This window comes from Bufo bufo, chromosome 6 (genome assembly GCF_905171765.1).
Source record: "Bufo bufo chromosome 6, aBufBuf1.1, whole genome shotgun sequence".
NCBI lineage: Eukaryota > Metazoa > Chordata > Amphibia > Anura > Bufonidae > Bufo > Bufo bufo.
In genome coordinates this window covers 437711967-437734379 of record NC_053394.1, presented here as the reverse complement: position 1 = coordinate 437734379, position 22413 = coordinate 437711967, and the positions used below count along the sequence as shown (strand labels likewise).

At 47.2% G+C, this 22413-nt stretch overlaps 1 protein-coding gene across 1 annotated transcript in view; it reads left to right on the top strand.

The window, feature by feature from the left end:
- RHBDL3 (rhomboid like 3) overlaps positions 1–20940 on the top strand; it is a 30604-nt gene extending 9664 nt beyond the window's left edge. The window contains exon 8 of the mRNA XM_040438599.1: positions 19976–20940. Coding sequence (XP_040294533.1) covers positions 19976–20247 — 272 coding nt within the window. The 3' untranslated portion in view covers positions 20248–20940. The remainder of the gene's footprint in view (positions 1–19975) is intronic.
- The last annotated feature ends 1473 nt before the right edge of the window (positions 20941–22413 follow it).

Genomic DNA, 22413 nt, shown 5'->3' with positions numbered 1-22413 from the left:
CAATGGTGGTGATGATGATGGTGGTGGTGACTATGATGATGATGGTGGCTATCATGATGATGGTGGTGATGGTGACAGTGGTGGTGATGATGGTGACTATGATGGTGGTGATGATGACAATGGTGGTGATGATGTTGGTGACTATGATGGTGACAGTGGTGGCTATCATGATGATGGTGACAGTGGTGATGATGATGGTAGTGATGATGGTGACTATGGTGGTGGTGATGATGATGATGACAGTGACTGGTGTATGAGGGAAATTAGTCAGAGGGATGAAGAATAAATAAATGCCGGATAATTTGTGTTTTCCTTTTTAACAAAAAAAAGAAGAAAAACTGCTGAAAACAGTTCTAAGAAGAAGCTGAAAGTTCCGTAGAATTCCGTATGGAGCAATGAATATAGAAAACCAGCAGATAAAGGTCTTTGGTAGAGGAGATACTTCTGCCAAGCAGATGACTGACTTGTCCGGATGCTGGCACATGGCGTCGCCGGGCTGTGTTTTGGTTGTGGCAAAAAAAAAAGCTTAAAAAAACCCGCATGCAGTTTTTGCAAAAACGTCCCTGCGGTTTTGGGGAGTTTCTTCCTGTAAAGGTAGAACCCAGCGACCTCGACCACCTGGGTGTTGCTCTGCCCTGAGACTAATGACATTCAGTTTTGTTGCATCATTTACTTATTTCCCCTTTGCTGGAACAAAATGCGCCGTGACCACAGGTACGTTGTTAAAACTGCATGCGTTCTGTCAATGCTTTTTTGCCACGTCTAAAACATAGCCCCGCCATGAGGTGGGGCAGCACCCTAAGGCCTCTGTCCCATGAGTGATCCCGATTGCTTCAGGATCCGTTCAGGAAAGATCGAATGGTTTTGCACACAGGTTAAATCTGTTTTGTCTGCGATTTCTTTCCGTGTGGTTTTTTTCCTGTCCGGGATTGTATCCAGATTGCTGCATTTTTCACACGTGAAGAAAAACTGAAGAATGACATCTTCCAGCAACCATCAGTGAAGAACACTGCATTCAGATGCCTTCCATATTTCACACAGCCCCATTTAGAGCTGTGTGAACAACTTGTAGAACATCAACTCGTAGAATATCAACTCGTAGAACATCAACTTGTAGAACATCTCGTAGAACAACAACTCGTAGAACAACAACTCGTAGAACATCTCGTAGAACAACAACTCGTAGAACAACAACTCGTAGAACATCTCGTAGAACAACATCTCGTAGAACAACAACTCGTAGAACATCTCGTAGAACAACAACTCGTAGAACATCTCGTAGAACAACAACTCGTAGAACAACAACTCGTAGAACATCTCGTAGAACAACAACTTATAGAACATCTAGTAGAACAACATCTCGTAGAACAACATCTCGTAGAACAACATCTCGTAGAACAACAACTCGTAGAACATCTCGTAGAACAACAACTTATAGAACATCTAGTAGAACAACAACTCGTAGAACAACATCTCGTAGAACAACATCTCGTAGAACAACATCTCGTAGAACAACATCTCGTAGAACAACATCTCGTAGAACAACATCTCGTAGAACAACATCTCGTAGAACAACTCCTAGAACAACTCCTAGAACACGCTGCAACATCTCGTAGAACAACAACTCGTAGAACAACAACTCGTAGAACAACAACTCGTAGAACAACAACTCGTAGAACATCTCGTAGAACAACATCTCATAGAACATCTCGTAGAACAACATCTCGTAGAACATCTCCTAGAACAACTCCTAGAACATGCTGCGATTTGTCCTGAATGCAAACATAATGCGTGAAACATGACTGGATGAGGATTCAGTCCGGTTCACTACATGCATCGCATCCAGATGAAGAACCTGCTTGTGTACAGCCACCCTTAGTACAGTACAGTAATAGAAAAACCGACCCTGCATGCTGCTCATCCAGAGTATTAGTGAAAACAGACCCAACAATCAGGACCTGCATGCTGCTCATCCAGAGTAATAGTGAAAACAGACCCAACAATCAGCACCTGCATGTCGCTCATCCAGGGTGATAGTAAAAACAGGACCTGCATGCTGCTCATCCAGAATAATAGAAAAAATGGACCCAGCAATAAGGACCGGCATGCTGCTCATCCAGAATAATAGAAAAAACGGACCCAGCAATAAGGACCAGCATGCTGCTCATCCAGAATAATAGGAAAAACCGACCCAGCAATCAGGACCTGCATGCCGCTCATCCAGAGTGATAGAAAAACGGACCCAACAATCAGGACCTGCATGCCGCTCATCCAGCGTAATAGAAAAAACAGATCCAACAATCAGGACCTGCATGCTGCTCATCCAGAGTAATATTAAAAACAGACCCAGCAATCAGGACCTGCATGCCGCTCATCCAGAGTGATAGGAAAAACAGATCCAACAATCAGGACCTGCGTGATAGGAAAAACTGACCCAGCAATCAGGACCTGCATGCTGCTCATCCAGAGTGATAGAAAAACCAGACCCAACAATCAGGACCGGCATGCCGCTCATCCAGAGTGATAGTAAAAACAGACCCAACAATCAGGACCTGCATTCTGCTCATCCAGAGTAATAGAAAAAACCGACCCAGCAATCAGGACCTGCATGCCGCTCATCCAGAGTGATAGAAAAAACAGATCCAACAACCAGGACCGGCATGCTGCTCATCCAGAGTGATAGTAAAAACCGACCCAGCAATCAGGACCTGCATGTCGCTCATCCAGGGTGATAGTAAAAACAGGACCTGCATGCTGCTCATCCAGAATAATAGAAAAAATGGACCCAGCAATAAGGACCGGCATGCTGCTCATCCAGAATAATAGAAAAAACGGACCCAGCAATAAGGACCAGCATGCTGCTCATCCAGAATAATAGGAAAAACCGACCCAGCAATCAGGACCTGCATGCCGCTCATCCAGAGTGATAGAAAAACGGACCCAACAATCAGGACCTGCATGCCGCTCATCCAGCGTAATAGAAAAAACAGATCCAACAATCAGGACCTGCATGCTGCTCATCCAGAGTAATATTAAAAACAGACCCAGCAATCAGGACCTGCATGCCGCTCATCCAGAGTGATAGGAAAAACAGATCCAACAATCAGGACCTGCGTGATAGGAAAAACTGACCCAGCAATCAGGACCTGCATGCTGCTCATCCAGAGTGATAGAAAAACCAGACCCAACAATCAGGACCGGCATGCCGCTCATCCAGAGTGATAGTAAAAACAGACCCAACAATCAGGACCTGCATTCTGCTCATCCAGAGTAATAGAAAAAACCGACCCAGCAATCAGGACCTGCATGCCGCTCATCCAGAGTGATAGAAAAAACAGATCCAACAACCAGGACCGGCATGCTGCTCATCCAGAGTGATAGTAAAAACCGACCCAGCAATCAGGACCTGCATGTCGCTCATCCAGGGTGATAGTAAAAACAGGACCTGCATGCTGCTCATCCAGAATAATAGAAAAAATGGACCCAGCAATAAGGACCGGCATGCTGCTCATCCAGAATAATAGAAAAAACGGACCCAGCAATAAGGACCAGCATGCTGCTCATCCAGAATAATAGGAAAAACCGACCCAGCAATCAGGACCTGCATGCTGCTCATCCAGAATAATAGGAAAAACCGACCCAGCAATCAGGACCTGCATGCCGCTCATCCAGGGTGATAGAAAAAACGGACCCAACAATCAGGACCTGCATGCCGCTCATCCAGAGTGATAGAAAAACGGACCCAACAATCAGGACCTGCATGCCGCTCATCCAGCGTAATAGAAAAAACAGATCCAACAATCAGGACCTGCATGCTGCTCATCCAGAGTAATAGTAAAAACAGACCCAGCAATCAGGACCTGCATGCCGCTCATCCAGAGTGATAGGAAAAACAGATCCAACAATCAGGACCTGCATGCCGCTCATCCAGAGTGATAGGAAAAACAGATCCAACAATCAGGACCTGCGTGATAGGAAAAACTGACCCAGCAATCAGGACCTGCATGCTGCTCATCCAGAGTGATAGAAAAACCAGACCCAACAATCAGGACCGGCATGCCGCTCATCCAGAGTGATAGTAAAAACAGACCCAACAATCAGGACCTGCATTCTGCTCATCCAGAGTAATAGAAAAAACCGACCCAGCAATCAGGACCTGCATGCCGCTCATCCAGAGTGATAGAAAAAACAGATCCAACAATCAGGACCGGCATGCTGCTCATCCAGAGTGATAGTAAAAACAGACCCAGCAATCAGGACCTGCATGCTGCTCATCCAGCGAAATAGTAAAAACGGACATACTAATCAGGACCTGCATGCTGATCATCCAGAGTAATAGGAAAAACAGACATAACAATCAGGACCTGCATGCTGATCATCCAGAGTAATAGTAAAAGCAGACCCAGCAATCAGGACCTGCATGCTGCTCATCCTGAAGAATTGACTCATAAATGGAAAGAGGCTCAAAGTTCTGGCAGTGAGCAGTTAAATTGGTGGTCATTCATTCTGTGGAATAACGGGTTAATTGTGGCCCTTATTTAAGGCAGGAGCGTGGCGGATGTTGCTCATTTTGGTCATAGTGTATTTCCTTCTAAAATGTAAAACGTACCTTGATTAAAAAGTTGATTGGAGGGAAAAACATACAGAGAAGTGCAGCAAAAATGATCTCAGATGCCTAGAAGTGGCAACCAAAACTTAAAGATGCAGAAGGAAGCGGGAACTACTGTACAAATATATGGAAGAATAGCCAAAATGGCAAAGTCTCAGCCAATGATCACATCCAGAAAGACGAGAGAAGATCTGGTCACCAGTGAGCCCTGCTACAATCAGAAGACAATGAAGTGAAGCCAATGGTCACCTCCAGAAAGATGAAGGAAGATCTGAAGTCACCAGTGAGCCCTGCTACAATCAGAAGACAATAAAGAGAAGTCAATGATCACCTCCAGAAAGATGAAGGAAGATCTGAAGTCACCAGTGAGCCCTGCTATAATCAGAAGACGAAGTGAAGTCAATGATCACCTCCAGAAAGATGAGAGAAGATCTGAAGTCACCAGTGAGCCCTGCTACAATCAGAAGACGAAGTGAAGTCAATGATCACCTCCAGAAAGATGAGAGAAGATCTGAAGTCACCAGTGAGCCCTGCTACAATCAGAAGACGAAGTGAAGTCAATGATCACCTCCAGAAAGATGAAGGAAGATCTGAAGTCACCAGTGAGCCCTGCTACAATCAGAAGACAATGAAGTGAAGCCAATGGTCACCTCCAGAAAGATGAAGGAAGATCTGAAGTCACCAGTGAGCCCTGCTACAATCAGAAGACGAAGTGAAGTCAATGATCACCTCCAGAAAGATGAAGGAAGATCTGAAGTCACCAGTGAGCCCTGCTATAATCAGAAGACCAAGTGAAGTCAATGATCACCTCCAGAAAGATGAGAGAAGATCTGAAGTCACCAGTGAGCCCTGCTACAATCAGAAGACGAAGTGAAGTCAATGATCACCTCCAGAAAGATGAAGGAAGATCTGAAGTCACCAGTGAGCCCTGCTACAATCACAAGACGATGAAGTGAAGCCAATGATCACCTCCAGAAAGATGAAGGAAGATCTGAAGTCACCAGTGAGCCCTGCTATAATCAGAAGACGAAGTGAAGTCAATGGTCACCTCCAGAAAGATGTAGGAAGATCTGAAGCCACCAGTGAGCCCTGCTATAATCAGAAGACGAAGTGAAGTCAATGATCACCTCCAGAAAGATGAAGGAAGATCTGAAGTCACCAGTGAGCCCTGCTACAATCAGAAGACGATGATGTGAAGCCAATGGTCACCTCCAGAAAGATGAGAGAAGATCTGAAGTCACCAGTGAGCCCTGCTACAATCAGAAGACAAATTACCAGAAATAACTCACGGCAAAGGCCTAAAGAGGTTAAAATTTGCCAAGAACACATGTGTCTAGTGGCTGCAGCCAGTGTCAGTTGTCCCCCGAGCGCTGGATTCAAGCCACAGTGCACTGTGAAGACTGTAAAGCATGGTGGGGCAGATATCCTGATATGGGGATGTGTCTCATACCATGGTGCTGGGCCTATTTATCACATACAAGGAATCAGTGTGAATATATTAGAATACTGGAGGAGATCATATTGTTCTATGCTGAAGAAGAAAGGTCCTTGAAATGGGACTTTCAGCGACAATGACCCAGAAGTTGAAGCCACCAGTAAGAGAACAATACAGACAAACAGGACTGAGGTAATGGAGCGGCCGCCCAATCCCCCAACCTGAGTCCCATATAGGATTTATGAGGCAAAACCCCAAAATGCAGAAGAACTGTGGAATGTAGTCCAAGCCGCCTAAACTGGAAGACTTTTTCGGAGGGACAGGAAGTTGGTTGACTCCATGCAATACAAATATCAGGCAGTTTTCAGAAACAGTGATTTTGCGATTTTATTTGCTTTTTACGGTCACTGCTCATTATTTTTAAGCTGAGAGAAGTTTCTCTGTTGTCGCAATGTGAAGTATGAATATAATGGGGGTCATTAGGAGCTGCAGATTTCACACCGGCTGATTTCCAACAGCAGCTCACAGCCCAGGTGATAATGGAGATCCATCCTATCAGGAGTCGCCCTGGATATTTGGTGGGGTTTCATTGTGCACATACATGATAACACAAGTTGCTGATCTGTGGAGATATATGATGACATATGGAGCTGATCTCTGGGGATATATGATGACATATGGAGCTGATCTATGGGGATATATGATGACAGGTGGAGCTGATCTATGGGGATATATGATGACAGGTGGAGCTGATCTGTGGGGATATATGATGACATATTGAGCTGATCTGTGGGGATATATGATGACATATTGAGCTGATCTGTGGGGATATATGATGACATATGGAGCTGATCTGTGGAGATATATGATGACAGGTGGAGCTGATCTGTGGGGATATATGATGACATATTGAGCTGATCTGTGGGGATATATGATGACATATTGAGCTGATCTGTGGGGATATATGATGACATATTGAGCTGATCTGTGGGGATATATGATGACATATTGAGCTGATCTGTGGAGATATATGATGACATATGGAGCTGATCTGTGGAGATATATGATGACATATGGAGCTGATCTGTGGAGATATATGATGACATACAGAGCTGATCTGTGGGGATATATGATGACATATGGAGCTGATCTGTGGGGATATATGATGACATACAGAGCTGATCTGTGGGGATATATGATGACATACAGAGCTGATCTGTGGGGATATATGATGACATATGGAGCTGATCTGTGGGGATATATGATGACATACAGAGCTGATCTGTGGGGATATATGATGACACAGAGCTGATCTGTGGGGATATATGATGACATATGGAGCTGATCTGTGGAGATATATGATGACATATGGAGCTGATCTGTGGGGATATATGATGACATACGGAGCTGATCTGTGGAGATATATGATGACATATGGAGCTGATCTGTGGGGATATAGGATGACATACAGAGCTGATCTGTGGGGATATATGATGACATACGGAGCTGATCTGTGGGGATATATGATGACATATGGAGCTGATCTGTGGGGATATATGATGACATACAGAGCTGATCTGTGGGGATATATGATGACATACGGAGCTGATCTGTGGGGATATATGATGACATATGGAGCTGATCTGTGGGGATATATGATGACATACAGAGCTGATCTGTGGGGATATATGATGACATACAGAGCTGATCTGTGGGGATATATGATGACATATGGAGCTGATCTGTGGGGATATATGATGACATACAGAGCTGATCTGTGGGGATATATGATGACATATGGAGCTGATCTGTGGAGATATATGACGACATATGGAGCTATGTGGGGATATAGGATGATACATGAAGCTGATCTGTGGGAATATATGCTGACATATGGAGCAGATCTGTGGGGATATATGATGACATACGGAGCAGATCTATGGGGATATATGATGACATATGGAGCTGATCTGTGGGGATATAGGATGATACATGGAGCTGATCTGTGGGGATATATGATGACATATGGAGCTGATCTGTGGGGATATATGATGATACACAGAGCAGATCTGTGGGGATATATGATGACATGGAGCTGATCTGTGGGGATATATGATGACATACAGAGCTGATCTGTGGGGATATATGATGACATATGGAGCTGATCTGTGGGGATATATGATGACATATGGAGCTGATCTGTGGGGATATATGATGACTAGGGTTGAGCGAACCCGAACTGTAAAGTATGGGTTCGTACCGAACTTTAGGATTTTTTGACCCCGAACCCGAACACTTCAGTAAAAGTTTGAGTTCGGTGTTTGGCAATTTAATGGCGCTTTTTAACCCCTTATGGACACATGACGTACCGGTACGGCATGTTTCCCGAGTCCTTAAGGACACATGACGTACCAGTACGTCATGGCTTTAAAACGCGTTTGCGGCGCCGCGGCGGATAATTGGAAAAGGATGACCGCTGAAATCATTGTCACAACGCCGGGGGGGGGGGGGGGTGGTTGTCACAGAAAACCGCAGGTCAATTCAGACCTGCGGTTTGCTGCGTTTCCGGTCTATTCGGATCTCCGGTGACCCGATGAACCGGAAAAAGACTGTGATCGGTGGTGTGATTACACACCACCGATCACAGTATGAACATTTGGAGAGACAGTGCTGTCCAGGGTGCTGATTGGTGCAGGGAGAGAGGTGCGAGATTCAAACTTCGTGCGCTCCTCTCTCCCCTCCTCTTCCTGTTCAGCACCTGCACCCTGCAGCACCGTCCTCACCAGGCTCCTGAGATCCCCCCCATCGGCACCCATCACCCTCCAGGTAGGTTAGGGTCAGTGAGGGAGAGGCACCGTTAGGCAGGGATAGAAGGGAAAAGTTAGTTAGGAAAAAAATTATATAATCACTGTTATCTAAACTTTTATTGTTTCAGCTTTGAGACCCTAGACCCCCCTGCCACTTGCCCTTTTTGGTTCCTAAAATGATAATATAGTGTAAAATCTAAATAAATTCTAAAATGTAGACATATTGGGTATCGCCGCGTCCATAAGAATCTTCCCTATAAAAATAACATTTGACCAAACCCCTCGGATGAACAGCGTTAAAAATATAAAATAAAAAACGGTGCCAAAAATTTCCATTTGAATCCTTTTTTTCCGGTAATAAAGCAAGGGTTAACAGCCAAACAAAACGAAATATTTATGGCCCTGATTCTGTAGTTTGCAGAAACACCCCATATGTGGTCGTAAATGGCTATATAGCCGCACGGCAGGGCATAGAACGAAGGGAACTCCATATGGTTTCTGGGAGGCAGATTTTGATGGACTGGTTTTTTTACACCATGTCCCATTAGAAGCCCCCTGATGTAGCCTAGACTAGAAACTCCAAAAAAGTGACCCCATCTAAGAAACTACACCCCTCAAGGTATTCAAAAGTTACTTTACAAACTTTGTTAACCCTTTAGGTGTTCCACAAAACTAAATAGCGAATGTAGAAACAATTTTAGAATTAAAAATTTTTGTTACCTTGCCTCAAAAAAGTAATATAGAGCAACCAAAAATCATATTTACCCCAAAAAAGTCCCAAAACAACAACCACCTTATCCCGTAGTTTCCTAGATGGGGTCACTTTTATGGAGTTTCTACTCTAGGGGTGCATCAGGGGGCCTGAAAGGGTACATGGTGTAAATAAACCAGTCCAGCAAAATCTGCCTTCCAAAACCCATATGGTGTTCCCCTTCTTCTATGTCCTGCCGTTTAGCCAGATAGAAGTTTACGACCACATATGGGGTGTTTCTGCAAACTACAGAATCAGGGCAACCCATATTGAGTTTTGTTTGGCTGTTAACCCATTTTTTCCAGTAATAAAGTAAGGGTTAAAATGGAAAATTTTCAAAAAAATAGAAATTCCAAAATTGTTTCTCCATCTGCCATTAACTCTTGTGGAACACCTAAAGGGTTAACAAAGTTTGTAAACCCAGTTTTGAATACCTTTAGGGGTGTACTTTCTTAGATCGAGTCCCTTTTTTGAAATTTCTATTCTAGGGGTGCAACGGGGGGGGGGGGGGGGGGGGGGGCTTGAAATGGGACATGGTATAAACAAAACCAGTCCTGCAAAATCTGCCTTCCAAAACCCATATGGCGTCCCCCTCCTTCTATGTGCTCCCGTTCGGCCAAACAGTAGTTTACGACCACATATGGGGTGTTTCTGCAAACTACAGAATCAGGGCAACTCATATTGAGTTTGGTTTGGCAGTTAACCCTTGCTTTGTTCCTGGAAAAAATGTATTATATTGGAAAATTTTGTCCATTTGCCATGAAGTCTTGTGGAAGACCTAAAGGGTTAACAAAGTTTGTAAAATCAGTTTTGAATACCTTGAGGGGTGTAGTTTCTAGAATGGGGTCATTTTTGGATGGTTTCTATTATGTAAGCCTCACAAAGTGACTTCAGACCTGAACTGGTCCATAAAAAGTGGGATTTGGAAAATTTCTGAAACTTCTAAGCCTTGTAACATCCCCAAAAAATAAAATATCATTCCCAAAATGATCCAAACATGAAGTAGACATATGGGGAATGTAAAGTCATCACAATTTTTGGGGGTATTACTATGTATTACAGAAGTAGAGAAACTGAAACTTTGAAATTTGCTAATTTTTCAAAATGTTTGGTAAATTTGGTATTTTTTATGCAAAAAAATTTACTTTTTTGACCCAATTTTAGCAGTGTCATGAAGTACAATATGTGATGAAAAAACAATCTCAGAATGGCCTGGATAAGTAAAAGCGTTTTAAAGTTATCAGCACTTAAAGTGACACTGGTCAGATTTGCAAAAAATGGCCTGGTCCTTAAGGTGAAATAGGGCTGTGTCCTTAAGGGGTTAAAAAGCTGCAGAGCAGCCAATCAACAAGGTCCACCTAACTACGGATACGTGGACCAGTAAGCGTGGTCAGGGAGGTTATATCTCCATAACAGCACACTGGGTAAATGCAGTGGCGGCTGGGCCTGAGGCGGATAGCCGTTTGGCGCATGTCCTTCCACCACCGAGGGTTGCAGGGCGCTTCAGTTTTCCTCCTGTTGCTTCCTCCTCCTACTCCGCTTCCTCATCCTCTACCAGCTCCTCATCCGGTCAGCCTAACACCTTCACCACCAACTTCAGCACAGCCAGGGGTAAACGACAGCAGGCAGTTTTAAAACTTATCTGTTTGGTGGACAAACCCCACACCGCGCAGGAGCTGTGGACGGGCCTTGAACAACAGACCGATGAGTGGTTGGTGCCAGTGAGCCTCAAGCCCGGCCTGGTGGTGTGCGATAATGGGCGAAATCTCGTAGCAGCTCTGGGACTAGCCGGTTTGACGCACATCCCTTGCCTGGCACATGTGCTGAATTTGGTGGTGCAAAGGTTCCTTAAAACTTACCCCGACATGTCAGAGCTGCTGCATAAAGTGCGGGCCGTCTGTGTGCGCTTTCGGCGTTCTCACCCTGCTGCTGCTCACCTGCCAGCGCTGCAGCGTAACTTCAGCCTTTCCGCTCACCGCCTCATATGCGACGTGCCCACCAGGTGGAACTCCACCCTGCACATGCTGGCCAGACTGTGCGAGCAGCAGCAGGCCATAGTGGAGTTTCAGCTGCAGCACGCACGGGTGAGTCGCACTGCGGAACAGCCCCACTTCACCACCAATGACTGGGCCTCCATGCGAGACCTGTGTTCCTTGTTGCGCTGTTTCGAGTACTCCACAAACATGGCCAGTGCCCATGACGCCGTTATCAGCGTTACTATCCCACTTCTATGCCTCCTTGAAAAAACGCTGCTGGCGATGATGAAAGAGGATGTGGCACAGGAGGAAGAGGGGTCATTTCATAGGGTTTCAGGCCAGTCATTCACAAGTGGCTCCGAGGGTGGGTTCCTGCACCCACAAACGCCAGGTACACAATTGTCCAGCCAGGGCACAGTTCTGGAGGATGACGAGGAGGAGGAACCATGTTCACAGCAGGGTGGCACCCAAACCAGTTAATGGGCATCACTGGTGCGTGGCTGGGGGGGATACAGAGGACACAGACGATACACCTCCCAGAGAGGACAGCTTGTCCTTACCTCTCGGCAGCCTGGCCTACATGGGTGGCCACGCTGCTGGATCCCCGTTACAAGGAAATCGTACCGTCCTTAATTCTGTCACTGGAGTGTGATCGGAAGATGCGCGAGTACAAGCGCACGCTGGTAGACGCGCTGCTGGTGGCATTCCCACCTGACAGCGGGGGCACAGTGGAAGCACAAGGCGAAGGCAGAGGACGAGGAAGAGGTCGCCAACGCAGCTGGGGCACTGCCAGCACCTCAGAAGGCAGGGTTAGCATGGCCGACATGTGGAAAAGCTTTGCCAGCACGCCATAACAACCAGCACCACCAGCTGATATGGAACGTCTTAGCAGGAGGCAGCATTTCACCAACATGGTGGAGCAGTATGTGTGCACATGCCTACACGTACTGACGGGTCTGCCCCTGCAACTTCTGGGTCTCCAAATTGGGCCCATGGCCTGAGCTTGCCCTTTACGCCTTGGAGGTGCTGGCCTGCCCTGCAGCCAGTGTATTGTCTGAACGTGTGTTTAGCACAGCAGGGGGCGTCATCACAGACTTGTCCGTACCTTGTGCAGAATAGACATGTATATCGGCCTTACCCAGCCATTGTTGTACTCCAGCGCACTTTGTCTTTGTTTTATTTTTTACATTTCCCAATGTTTTGGGGTCTACCCAAATTTAAACAAAAAAAGAAATTAAAGAGGACCTTTCACCGATTATTACACTGTGAACTAAGTATACAGACATGTAGAGCGGCGCCCGGGGATCTCACTGCACTTACTATTATCCCCGGGCCCCGCTCCGTTCTCCCGCTATGCCCTCCGGTATCTCCGCTCACTAAGTTATAGTAGGCGGAGATTCCAGTCACTAAGTTATAGTAGGCGGAGATTCCAGTCACTAAGTTATAGTAGGCGGAGATTCCAGTCACTAAGTTATAGTAGGCGGAGATTCCAGTCACTAAGTTATAGTAGGCGGAGATTCCAGTCACTAAGTTATGGTAGGCGGAGATTCCAGTCACTAAGTTATGGTAGGCGGAGATTCCAGTCACTAAGTTATGGTAGGCGGAGATTCCAGTCACTAAGTTATGGTAGGCGGAGATTCCAGTCACTAAGTTATGGTAGGCGGAGATTCAAGTCACTAAGTTATAGTAGGCGGAGATTCCAGTCACTAAGTTATAGTAGGCGGAGATTCCAGTCACTAAGTTATAGTAGGCAGAGATTCCAGTCACTAAGTTATAGTAGGCGGAGATTCCAGTCACTAAGTTATAGTAGGCGGAGATTCCAGTCACTAAGTTATAGTAGGCGGAGATTCCAGTCACTAAGTTATAGTAGGCGGAGATTCCAGTCACTAAGTTATAGTAGGCGGAGATTCCAGTCACTAAGTTATAGTAGGCGGAGATTCCAGTCACTAAGTTATAGTAGGCAGAGATTCCAGTCACTAAGTTATAGTAGGCGGAGATTCCAGTCACTAAGTTATAGTAGGCGGAGATTCCAGTCACTAAGTTATGGTAGGCGGAGTCTGCCCTTGTTCTGCTCTAGCTCTGGCCAATCGCAGCGCAGAGCTCACAGCCTGGCAGGTTATTTTCTCCCAGGCTGTGAGCTCTGCAATGTGATTGGCCAGCGCTACAGAAGAACAAGGGCAGACTCCGCCTCCCATAACTTAGTGAGCGGAGATACCGGAGGGCATAGCGGGAGAACGGAGCGGCGCCCGGGGATAATAGTAAGTGCAGTGAGATCCCCGGGCACCGCTCTCCATGTCTGTATAGTTAGTTCATAGAGTAATAATCGGTGAAAGGTCCTCTTTAAATAAAATAAATTAAAAAACAAAAACCAGTGTAGGCTACCTCCACCTACACTGCCACATCCACCACCTCCTCAACCTCCTACTCCATATGGACCTCCTCCTCCTAGATCAAGATTATTATTATTTTTTTAATGTATTTTAGGCTACTTTCACACTTGCGTTCGGGGTTCCGCTTGTGAGTTCCGTTTGAAGGCTCTCACAAGCGGCCCCGAACGGATCCGTACTGCCCCAATGCATTCTGAGTGGATGCGGATCCACTCAGAATGCCTCAGTTTGGCCTCCGTTCCGCTCAGCAGGCGGACACCCGAACGCAGCTTGCAGCATTTCGTGTCCGCCTGGCCGTGCGGAGCCAAACGGATCTGTCCAGACTTACAATGCAAGTCAATGGGGACGGATCCGTTTGACGTTGACACAATATGGTGCAATTGCAAACAGATCCATCCCCATTCACTTTCAATGTAAAGTCAGGAGTCTTTATTATACCATTGGATCGGAGTTTTCTCCAATCCGATGGTATATTTTAACTTGACGCGTCCCCATCACCATGGGAACGCCTCTATGTTAGAATATACCATCGGATTTGAGTTAGATCGTGAAACTCAGATCCGACAGTACAGTCGTGGCCAAAAGTTTTGAGAATGACACAAATATTAGTTTTCACAAAGTTTGCTGCTAAACTGCTTTTAGATCTTTGTTTCAGTTGTTTCTGTGATGTAGTGAAATATAATTACACGCACTTCATACGTTTCAAAGGCTTTTATCGACAATTACATGACATTTATGCAAAGAGTCAGTATTTGCAGTGTCGGCCCTTCTTTTTCAGGACCTCTGCAATCCGACTGGGCATGCTCTCAATCATCTTCTGGGCCAATTCCTGACTGATAGCAACCAATTCTTTCATCATCACTTCTTGGAGTTTGTCAGAATTAGTGGGTTTTTGTTTGTCCACCCGCCTCTTGAGGATTGACCACAAGTTCTCAATGGGATTAAGATCTGGGGAGTTTCCAGGCCATGGACCCAAAATGTCAACGTTTTGGTCCCCGAGCCACTTAGTTATCACTTTTGCCTTATGGCACGGCGCTCCATCGTGCTGGAAAATGCATTGTTCTTCACCAAACTGTTGTTGGATTGTTGGAAGAAGTTGCTGTTGGAGGGTGTTTTGGTGCCATTCTTTATTCATGGCTGTGTTTTTGGGCAAAATTGTGAGTGAGCCCACTCCCTTGGATGAGAAGCAACCCCACACATGAATGGTCTCAGGATGCTTTACTGTTGGCATGACACAGGACTGATGGTAGCGCTCACCTTTTCTTCTCCGGACAAGCCTTTTTCCAGATGCCCCAAACAATCGGAAAGAGGCTTTATCGGAGAATATGACTTTGCCCCAGTCCTCAGCCGTCCATTCACCAAACTTTCTGCAGAAGATCAATCTGTACCTGATGTTTTTTTTGGAGAGAAGTGGCTTCTTTGCTGGCCTTCTTGACACCAGGCCATCTTCCAAAAGTCTTCGCCTCACTGTGCGTGCAGATGCGCTCACACCTGCCTGCTGCCATTCCTCTGCACTGGTGGCACTCCGATCCCGCAGCTGAATCCTCTTTAGGAGATGATCCTGGCACTTGCTGGACTTTCTTGGACGCCCTGAAGCCTTCTTAACAAGAATTGAACCTCTTTCCTTGAAGTTCTTGATGATCCTATAAATTGTTGATTGAGGTGCAATCTTAGTAGCCACAATATCCTTGCCTGTGAAGCCATTTTTATGCAACGCAATGATGGCTGCACGCGTTTCTTTGCAGGTCACCATGGTTAACAATGGAAGAACAATGATTTCAAGCATCACCCTCCTTTTAACATGTCAAGTCTGCCATTTTAACCCAATCAGCCTGACATAATGATCTTCAGCCTTGTGCTCGTCAACATTCTCACCTGAGTTAACAAGACGATTACTGAAATGATCTCAGCAGGTCCTTTAATGACAGCAATGAAATGCAGTGGAAAGGTTTTTTTTGGGATTAAGTTAATTTTCATGGCAAAGAAGGACTATGCAATTCATCTGATCACTCTTCATAACATTCTGGAGTAGATGCAAATTGCTATTATAAAAACTTAAGCAGCAACTTTTCCAATTTCCAATATTTATGTAATTCTCAAAACTTTTGGCCACGACTGTATATTCTAACACAGAGGCGTTCCCATGGTGATGGGGACGCTTCAGGTTAGAATATATTAAAAGAACTGTGTACATGACTGCCCCCTGCTGCCTGGCAGGTGGCAGACCCCCCCCCTCCCCTGTATTTAACTCATTGGTGGCCAGTGCGGCCGGCCCCCCCCTCCCTCCCCTGTAGTTAACACATTGGTGGCCAGTGCGGCCGGCCCCCCCTCCCTCCCCTGTAGTTCTGTAGATTCATTGGTGGCCAGTGGGCCTCCCCCTCCTAATTAAAATCTCCCCCCCCCCATCATTGGTGGCAGCGGAGAGTACCGATCGGAGTCCCAGCTGGGGCTCCGATCGGTAACCATGGCAACCAGGACGCTACTGCAGTCCTGGTTGCCATGGTTACTTAGCAATTTTTAGAAGCATTATACTTACCTGCAAGCTGCGATGTCTGTGACCGGCCCGGCCCTCCTCCTACTGGTAAGTGAAAGGTCTGTGCGACGCATTGCTTATAGCACTAACCTGTCACTTACCAGTAGGAGGAGCGCCCGGCCAGTCACAGACATCGCAGCTCGCAGGTAAGTATAATGCTTCTAAAAATTGCTAAGTAACCATGGAAACCAGGACTGCAGTAGCGTCCTGGTTGCCATGGTTACCGATCGGAGCCCCAGCGATTAAACTGGGACTCCGATCGGTACTCTCCGCTGCCACCAATGATAGGGGGGGAGATTTTAATTAGGAGGGGGAGGGCGGGGGGGCTACCACTGGCCACCAATGAATCTACAGAACTACAGGGGAGGGAGGGGGGGCCGGCCGCACTGGCCACCAATGAGTTAAATATAGGGGGGGGAGGGAGGGCCGACCGCACTGGCCACCAATGAGTTAAAAACGGGGGGAGGGGGGGCTCACTGGCCACCAATGAGTTAAATATAGTGGAGGGAGGGGGGGGTCTGCCCCCTGCTGCCTGGCAGCACCTGCCAGTCATGTACACAGTTCTTTTAGTATATTCTAACTTGAAGCGTCCCCATCACCATGGGAACGCCTCTGTGTTAGAATATACTGTCGGATCTGAGTTTTCACGAAGTGAAAAATCTGATCTGTAAAAACCAGTTATGCAGACGGATCTGTTCTGAACGGATGCAAGCGTTTGCATTATAGGAGCGGATCCGTCTGTGCAGACACCAGACGGATCCGCTCCAAACGCGAGTGTGAAAGTAGCTTTATGTTATTTAAAATAATTTCCCTATCCACATTTGTTTGCAGAGCACTTGCCATGCTCTTAACCACATTTTGCCTTTTGCAGCCCTCTAGCCCTTTCCATGACATTTTTAGAGCCATTTAAGTGCTCAAAAGTTGCTTGAATTGATTTCAATGGGGTTCGGGTCTCGAACTCAAACTTTTTTGCCGAACCAGAACATCCAGGTGTCCACTCAACAATAATGATGACGTATGGAGCTGATCTGTGGGGATATATGATGACAGATGGAGCTGATCTGTGGGGATATATAATGACAGGTGGAGCTGATCTGTGGGGATATATGATGACAGGTGGAGCTGATCTGTGGGGATATATAATGACAGGTGGAGCTGATCTGTGGGAATATACAGGGTGGGCCATTTATATGGATACACCTTAATAAAATGGGAATGGTTGGTGATATTAACTTCCTGTTTGTGGCACATTAGTATATGTGAGGGGGAAACTTTTCAAGATGGGTGGTGACCATGGTGGCCATTTTGAATCCAACTTTTGTTTTTTCAATAGGAAGAGGGTCATGTGACACATCAAACTTATTTGGAATTTCACACGAAAAACAATGGTGTGCTTGGTTTTAACGTAACTTTATTCTTTCATTAGTTATTTACAAGTTTCTCTTTGTTTACAGCCATTGATTTACATGTCGCCGAGGTTAACATGTGAGGAGCGGATAGAAATTGTGTTGATGTCTGGTGAACGCAGTAACCGGTTCATTGCAGCAGATTTCAATGCAAGACACCCTACGAGACCACCCATCTCCCATGCTACAGTTAGCAAACTGCTTGCTAAGTTTCGTGAAACTGGTTCAGTGTTGGATTTGCCAAAATGTGGAGGCATGAAATCTGTCTCTAATGAAGAAACATCATTGGCTGTCCTAGCTTCATTCAGCAAGAGCCCACAGCGTGGCACTCGCCGCATGTCACTGGAGAGGGGCATTAGTCGGACATCCCTTCGGCGGATATTAGCTACTCACAAATGGCCCCCTTACAAACTCCAGCTACTGCAGCATCTCAACGAGGATGACCCAGATCGGCGCACTGAATTTGCAGAATGGGCAAAACAAAAATTGGAACAGGACCCTCAGTTTACGCAGAAGATTCTGTTCAGTGATGAGGCAAACTTTTATGTGAATGGTGAAGTTAACAAACAAAACCACCGCTATTGGTCTGACACTAACCCACATTGGATAGATCCCTCCAAGACTGGTATGGTGTGGTATATGGGGTACAAAGATAGTGGGGCCATTCTTCATCAATGGAAACCTCAAGGCCACTGGATTTGCGAAATTGCTCCATGATGATGGGTTTCCCTCTTTATGCACTGAAGCTGGCACGTTCCCTGAGTTTTTCCAGCAAGATGGTGCACCACCACATTATGGGTGTCAGGTCCGAGCATTCCTAGATGAACAGTTTCCTGGAAAGTGGATTGGTCGTTGTGGGAGTTGAATGGCCCCCAAGGTCTCCCGATCTGACCCCCTTAGACTTTTATCTTTGGGGTCATCTGAAGGCAATTGTCTATGAAGATACGAGATGTACAGCACCTGAAACTACGGATACTGGAAGCCTGTGCTAGCATTTCTCCTGCGGTGTTGCTATCAGTGTGTGAAGAGTGGGAGAAGAGGGTTGCATTGACAATCCAACACAATGGGCAGCACATTGAACACATTTTATAAGTGGTCAGAAACTTGTAAATAACTCATGAAAGAATAAAGTTACGTTAAAACCAAGCAAACCATTGTTTTTCTTGTGAAATTCCCAATAAGTTTGATGTGTCACATGACCCTCTTCCTATTGAAAAAACAAAAGTTGGATTCAAAATGGCCGACTTCAAAATGGCCGCCATGGTCACCACCCATCTTGAAAAGTTTCCCCCCTCACATATACTAATGTGCCACAAACAGGAAGTTAATATCACCAACCATTCCCATTGTATTAAGGTGTATCCATATAAATGGCCCACCCTGTAGTATGACAGATGCAGCTGATCTGTGGGGATATAGGATGACATGTTCTCCTCGGGGGTCCCTTCGTCTTTTTCCTCTACAAGGTGCGAGGACGGTTCGGTCGGAGGCGCTCAAGGAGCGGGCGCAGCACTGGAGAAATGGGTTGCAGGTTTTTTACTCTGCGTATTTTAAATATTTTAGATGTGGAGCTGCATTGTTCCCCCTTATATCATAACTTGCTCCCCCCACAAGACCCCAAGATTATGAAGTCTCCCCGATAAAGATTGTCTGCAGCTGAGGCAAGGGCATTACCGCAGACCAAACACACATCCAAAGGCCGCCCCCTGCTGGCCTCCACATTAATGACAGGAGCTGAAAGCACCGCAGTGATAGAGAAGGATGGTGGAACAATCTGCAGATCTCTAGAGGTCAGAGGTGTAATAATCTGCAGGATGCATCACTGTGTATCTGTGAGGAGGTAGAGAGGACAGCACAATGCTCTGCAGATCGAGATGTCAACGGTGTAATAATCTGCAGGAGATAAAGACCTGCAGACCGCTTCTGTTGTCTTGGTCTCTGAGCACTGTAATGCTCTGCAGGTCTCTGGTGTGATGTAATGCTCTGCAGATCTCTGAGCACTGTAATGCTCTGCAGGTCTCTGGTGTGATGTAATGCTTTGCAGGTGACCCCGTCTATCCTCTCGTTGCAGTGAGTCTGGAGTTCGGCAGGGCGGTCTGGCTCCGGTTTTACCCCTCCTCGTACGCCCCCTGCCCTCACCCCAGTTTTGTGGCACACCTGGGAGGAGTTGTGGTGGGGATCACGCTGGGAGTTGTGATCCTCAGGAACTTCGAGCAGCGGCTCCGGGATCGGGCGATCTGGTGGATCCTCCTCGGCAGCTTCCTGCTCTTTGTGATTTTCGCAGTCTTCTGGAACGTGTTCGCATTCAGCATGGCCGGTCTGCGGCTACCACCCCCGCCTTAACGGGGGTCACACGACGAGGCTGAGATACACGGGGGAGGGGGTGACATGACGAGGCTGACGCACAAGGGGCGGTGTAACGCGAAGAGGCTGAGATACACGCGGTGGGGGGTGTCTCACGAGGCTGATACACGCGGGGTCATCACACAATGAGGCTGACCGGGGGGGGCTACACACGCGGGTGTCACATGATCTGCAGTCCTGGCGTCTCCTCACTGAAGTGACCTTCGCTGGCCGCCATCTTGGGATTCTGTTCATGTTCTGGACACAGTGTGAAGGAGAAATCTAAGCTCCACCCCGAGAACAGCGATAAGACTCTGGGCGGCCCCTTATCCCACCTCTCCATAAACATATTTCTTACCAGTTTCAGGATCTCTGTTTGCTGGAAGGGAATGGAAACTTACTTGTTTACATCCAGAAGGTGGAAAATCCATCCTGAATGGGTTGCGCTCACAGCGGAGGATTTGTTACAGTGTATCTGTGCAGACAGTCCTCTGAGAGCTGAACGCAGCAGCGTTTGTTACAGTGTGTCAGTGCAGATATAATGCATCAGTCTGGAGTCCATGACACTTGCCTAGACAGGTCACATTGTAACAAACCCTCAACCGTAAGAGCAGAAATGGCTCAGAACAGGTTTCCACTCAGTGACAGCAAGCAGGGGTCTTAAGAAAGCATTAATTATTCTAGTTAGGGATGAGCGAAGTAGAGTCGCATAAAACTTAGTTTCAATACTGTACGGAGCGAGCGCTCCATCCAGTATTAGAATGTATTGGCTGCGGTGAGCCGAGACTTCGCATAATAACTTCAGAAATTGATTTATACTGTAAAAAACTTGGGTTTGGGAAATGTTTTTTTTACAGTATAAATCAATTTCTGAAGTTATTATGCGAAGTCTCGGCTCACCGCAGCCAATACATTCTAATACTGGATGGAGCGCTCGCTCCGTACAGTATTGAAACTAAGTTTTATGCGACTCTACTTCGGATGTTTCATCCGAAGTCTATTCGCTCATCCCCAATTCTAGTACACTGCTGACAAATAGAATAGCCCCTCCCCCTCATGAATATTAACCCTCTAGTAGGAGAGCTCCAGACCCAGGGGGCACCAGTTCATATGATATGCTGAGCTTCGCCCCCAGCCATGATGTATAGCAGTATTTTTCTATGATGTTTTTTTTATAAAAGTGTTGTTTCTAGAAAATACGCGTCCGCTTATCTGCTTCCTCACAACTGGCGCCTCATCCGCCATTACACCTCCCGGTGAGAGGCGGCACCGCGTCCACTCATCCGCCATTACACCTCCCGGTGAGAGGCGGCACCGCGTCCACTCATCCGCCATTACACCTCCCGGTGAGAGGCGGCACCGCGTCCACTCATCCGCCATTACACCTCCCGGTGAGAGGCGGCACCGCGGCCACTCATCCGCCATTACACCTCCTGGTGACAGGCGGCACCGCGTCCACTCATCCGCCATTACACCTCCTGGTGACAAGCGGTGCTACGTCCACTCATCCGCCATTACACCTCCTGGTGACAGGCGGCGCCTCATCCACCATTACACCTCCTGACGACAAGCGGTGCCGCGTCCACTCATCCGCCATTACACCTCCCGGTGACAGGCGGCACCGCGTCCACTCATCTGCCATTACACCTCCCGGTGACAGGCGGCACCGCGTCCACTCATCCGCCATTACACCTCCCGGTGACAGGCGGCACCGCGTCCACTCATCCGCCATTACACCTCCCGGTGACAGGCGGCACCGCGTCCACTCATCCGCCATTACACCTCCCGGTGACAGGCGGCACCGCGTCCACTCATCCGCCATTACACCTCCCGGTGACAGGCGGCACCGCGTCCACTCATCCGCCATTACACCTCCTGGTGACAGGCGGCACCGCGTCCACTCATCCGCCATTACACCTCCTGGTGACAGGCGGCACCGCGTCCACTCATCCGCCATTACACCTCCCGGTGACAGGCGGCACCGCGTCCACTCATCCGCCATTACACCTCCCGGTGACAGGCGGCACCGCGTCCACTCCTCCGCCATTACACCTCCCGGTGACAGGCGGCACCGCGTCCACTCATCCGCCATTACACCTCCTGGTGACAGGCGGCACCGCGTCCACTCATCCGCCATTACACCTCCTGGTGACAGGCGGCACCCCG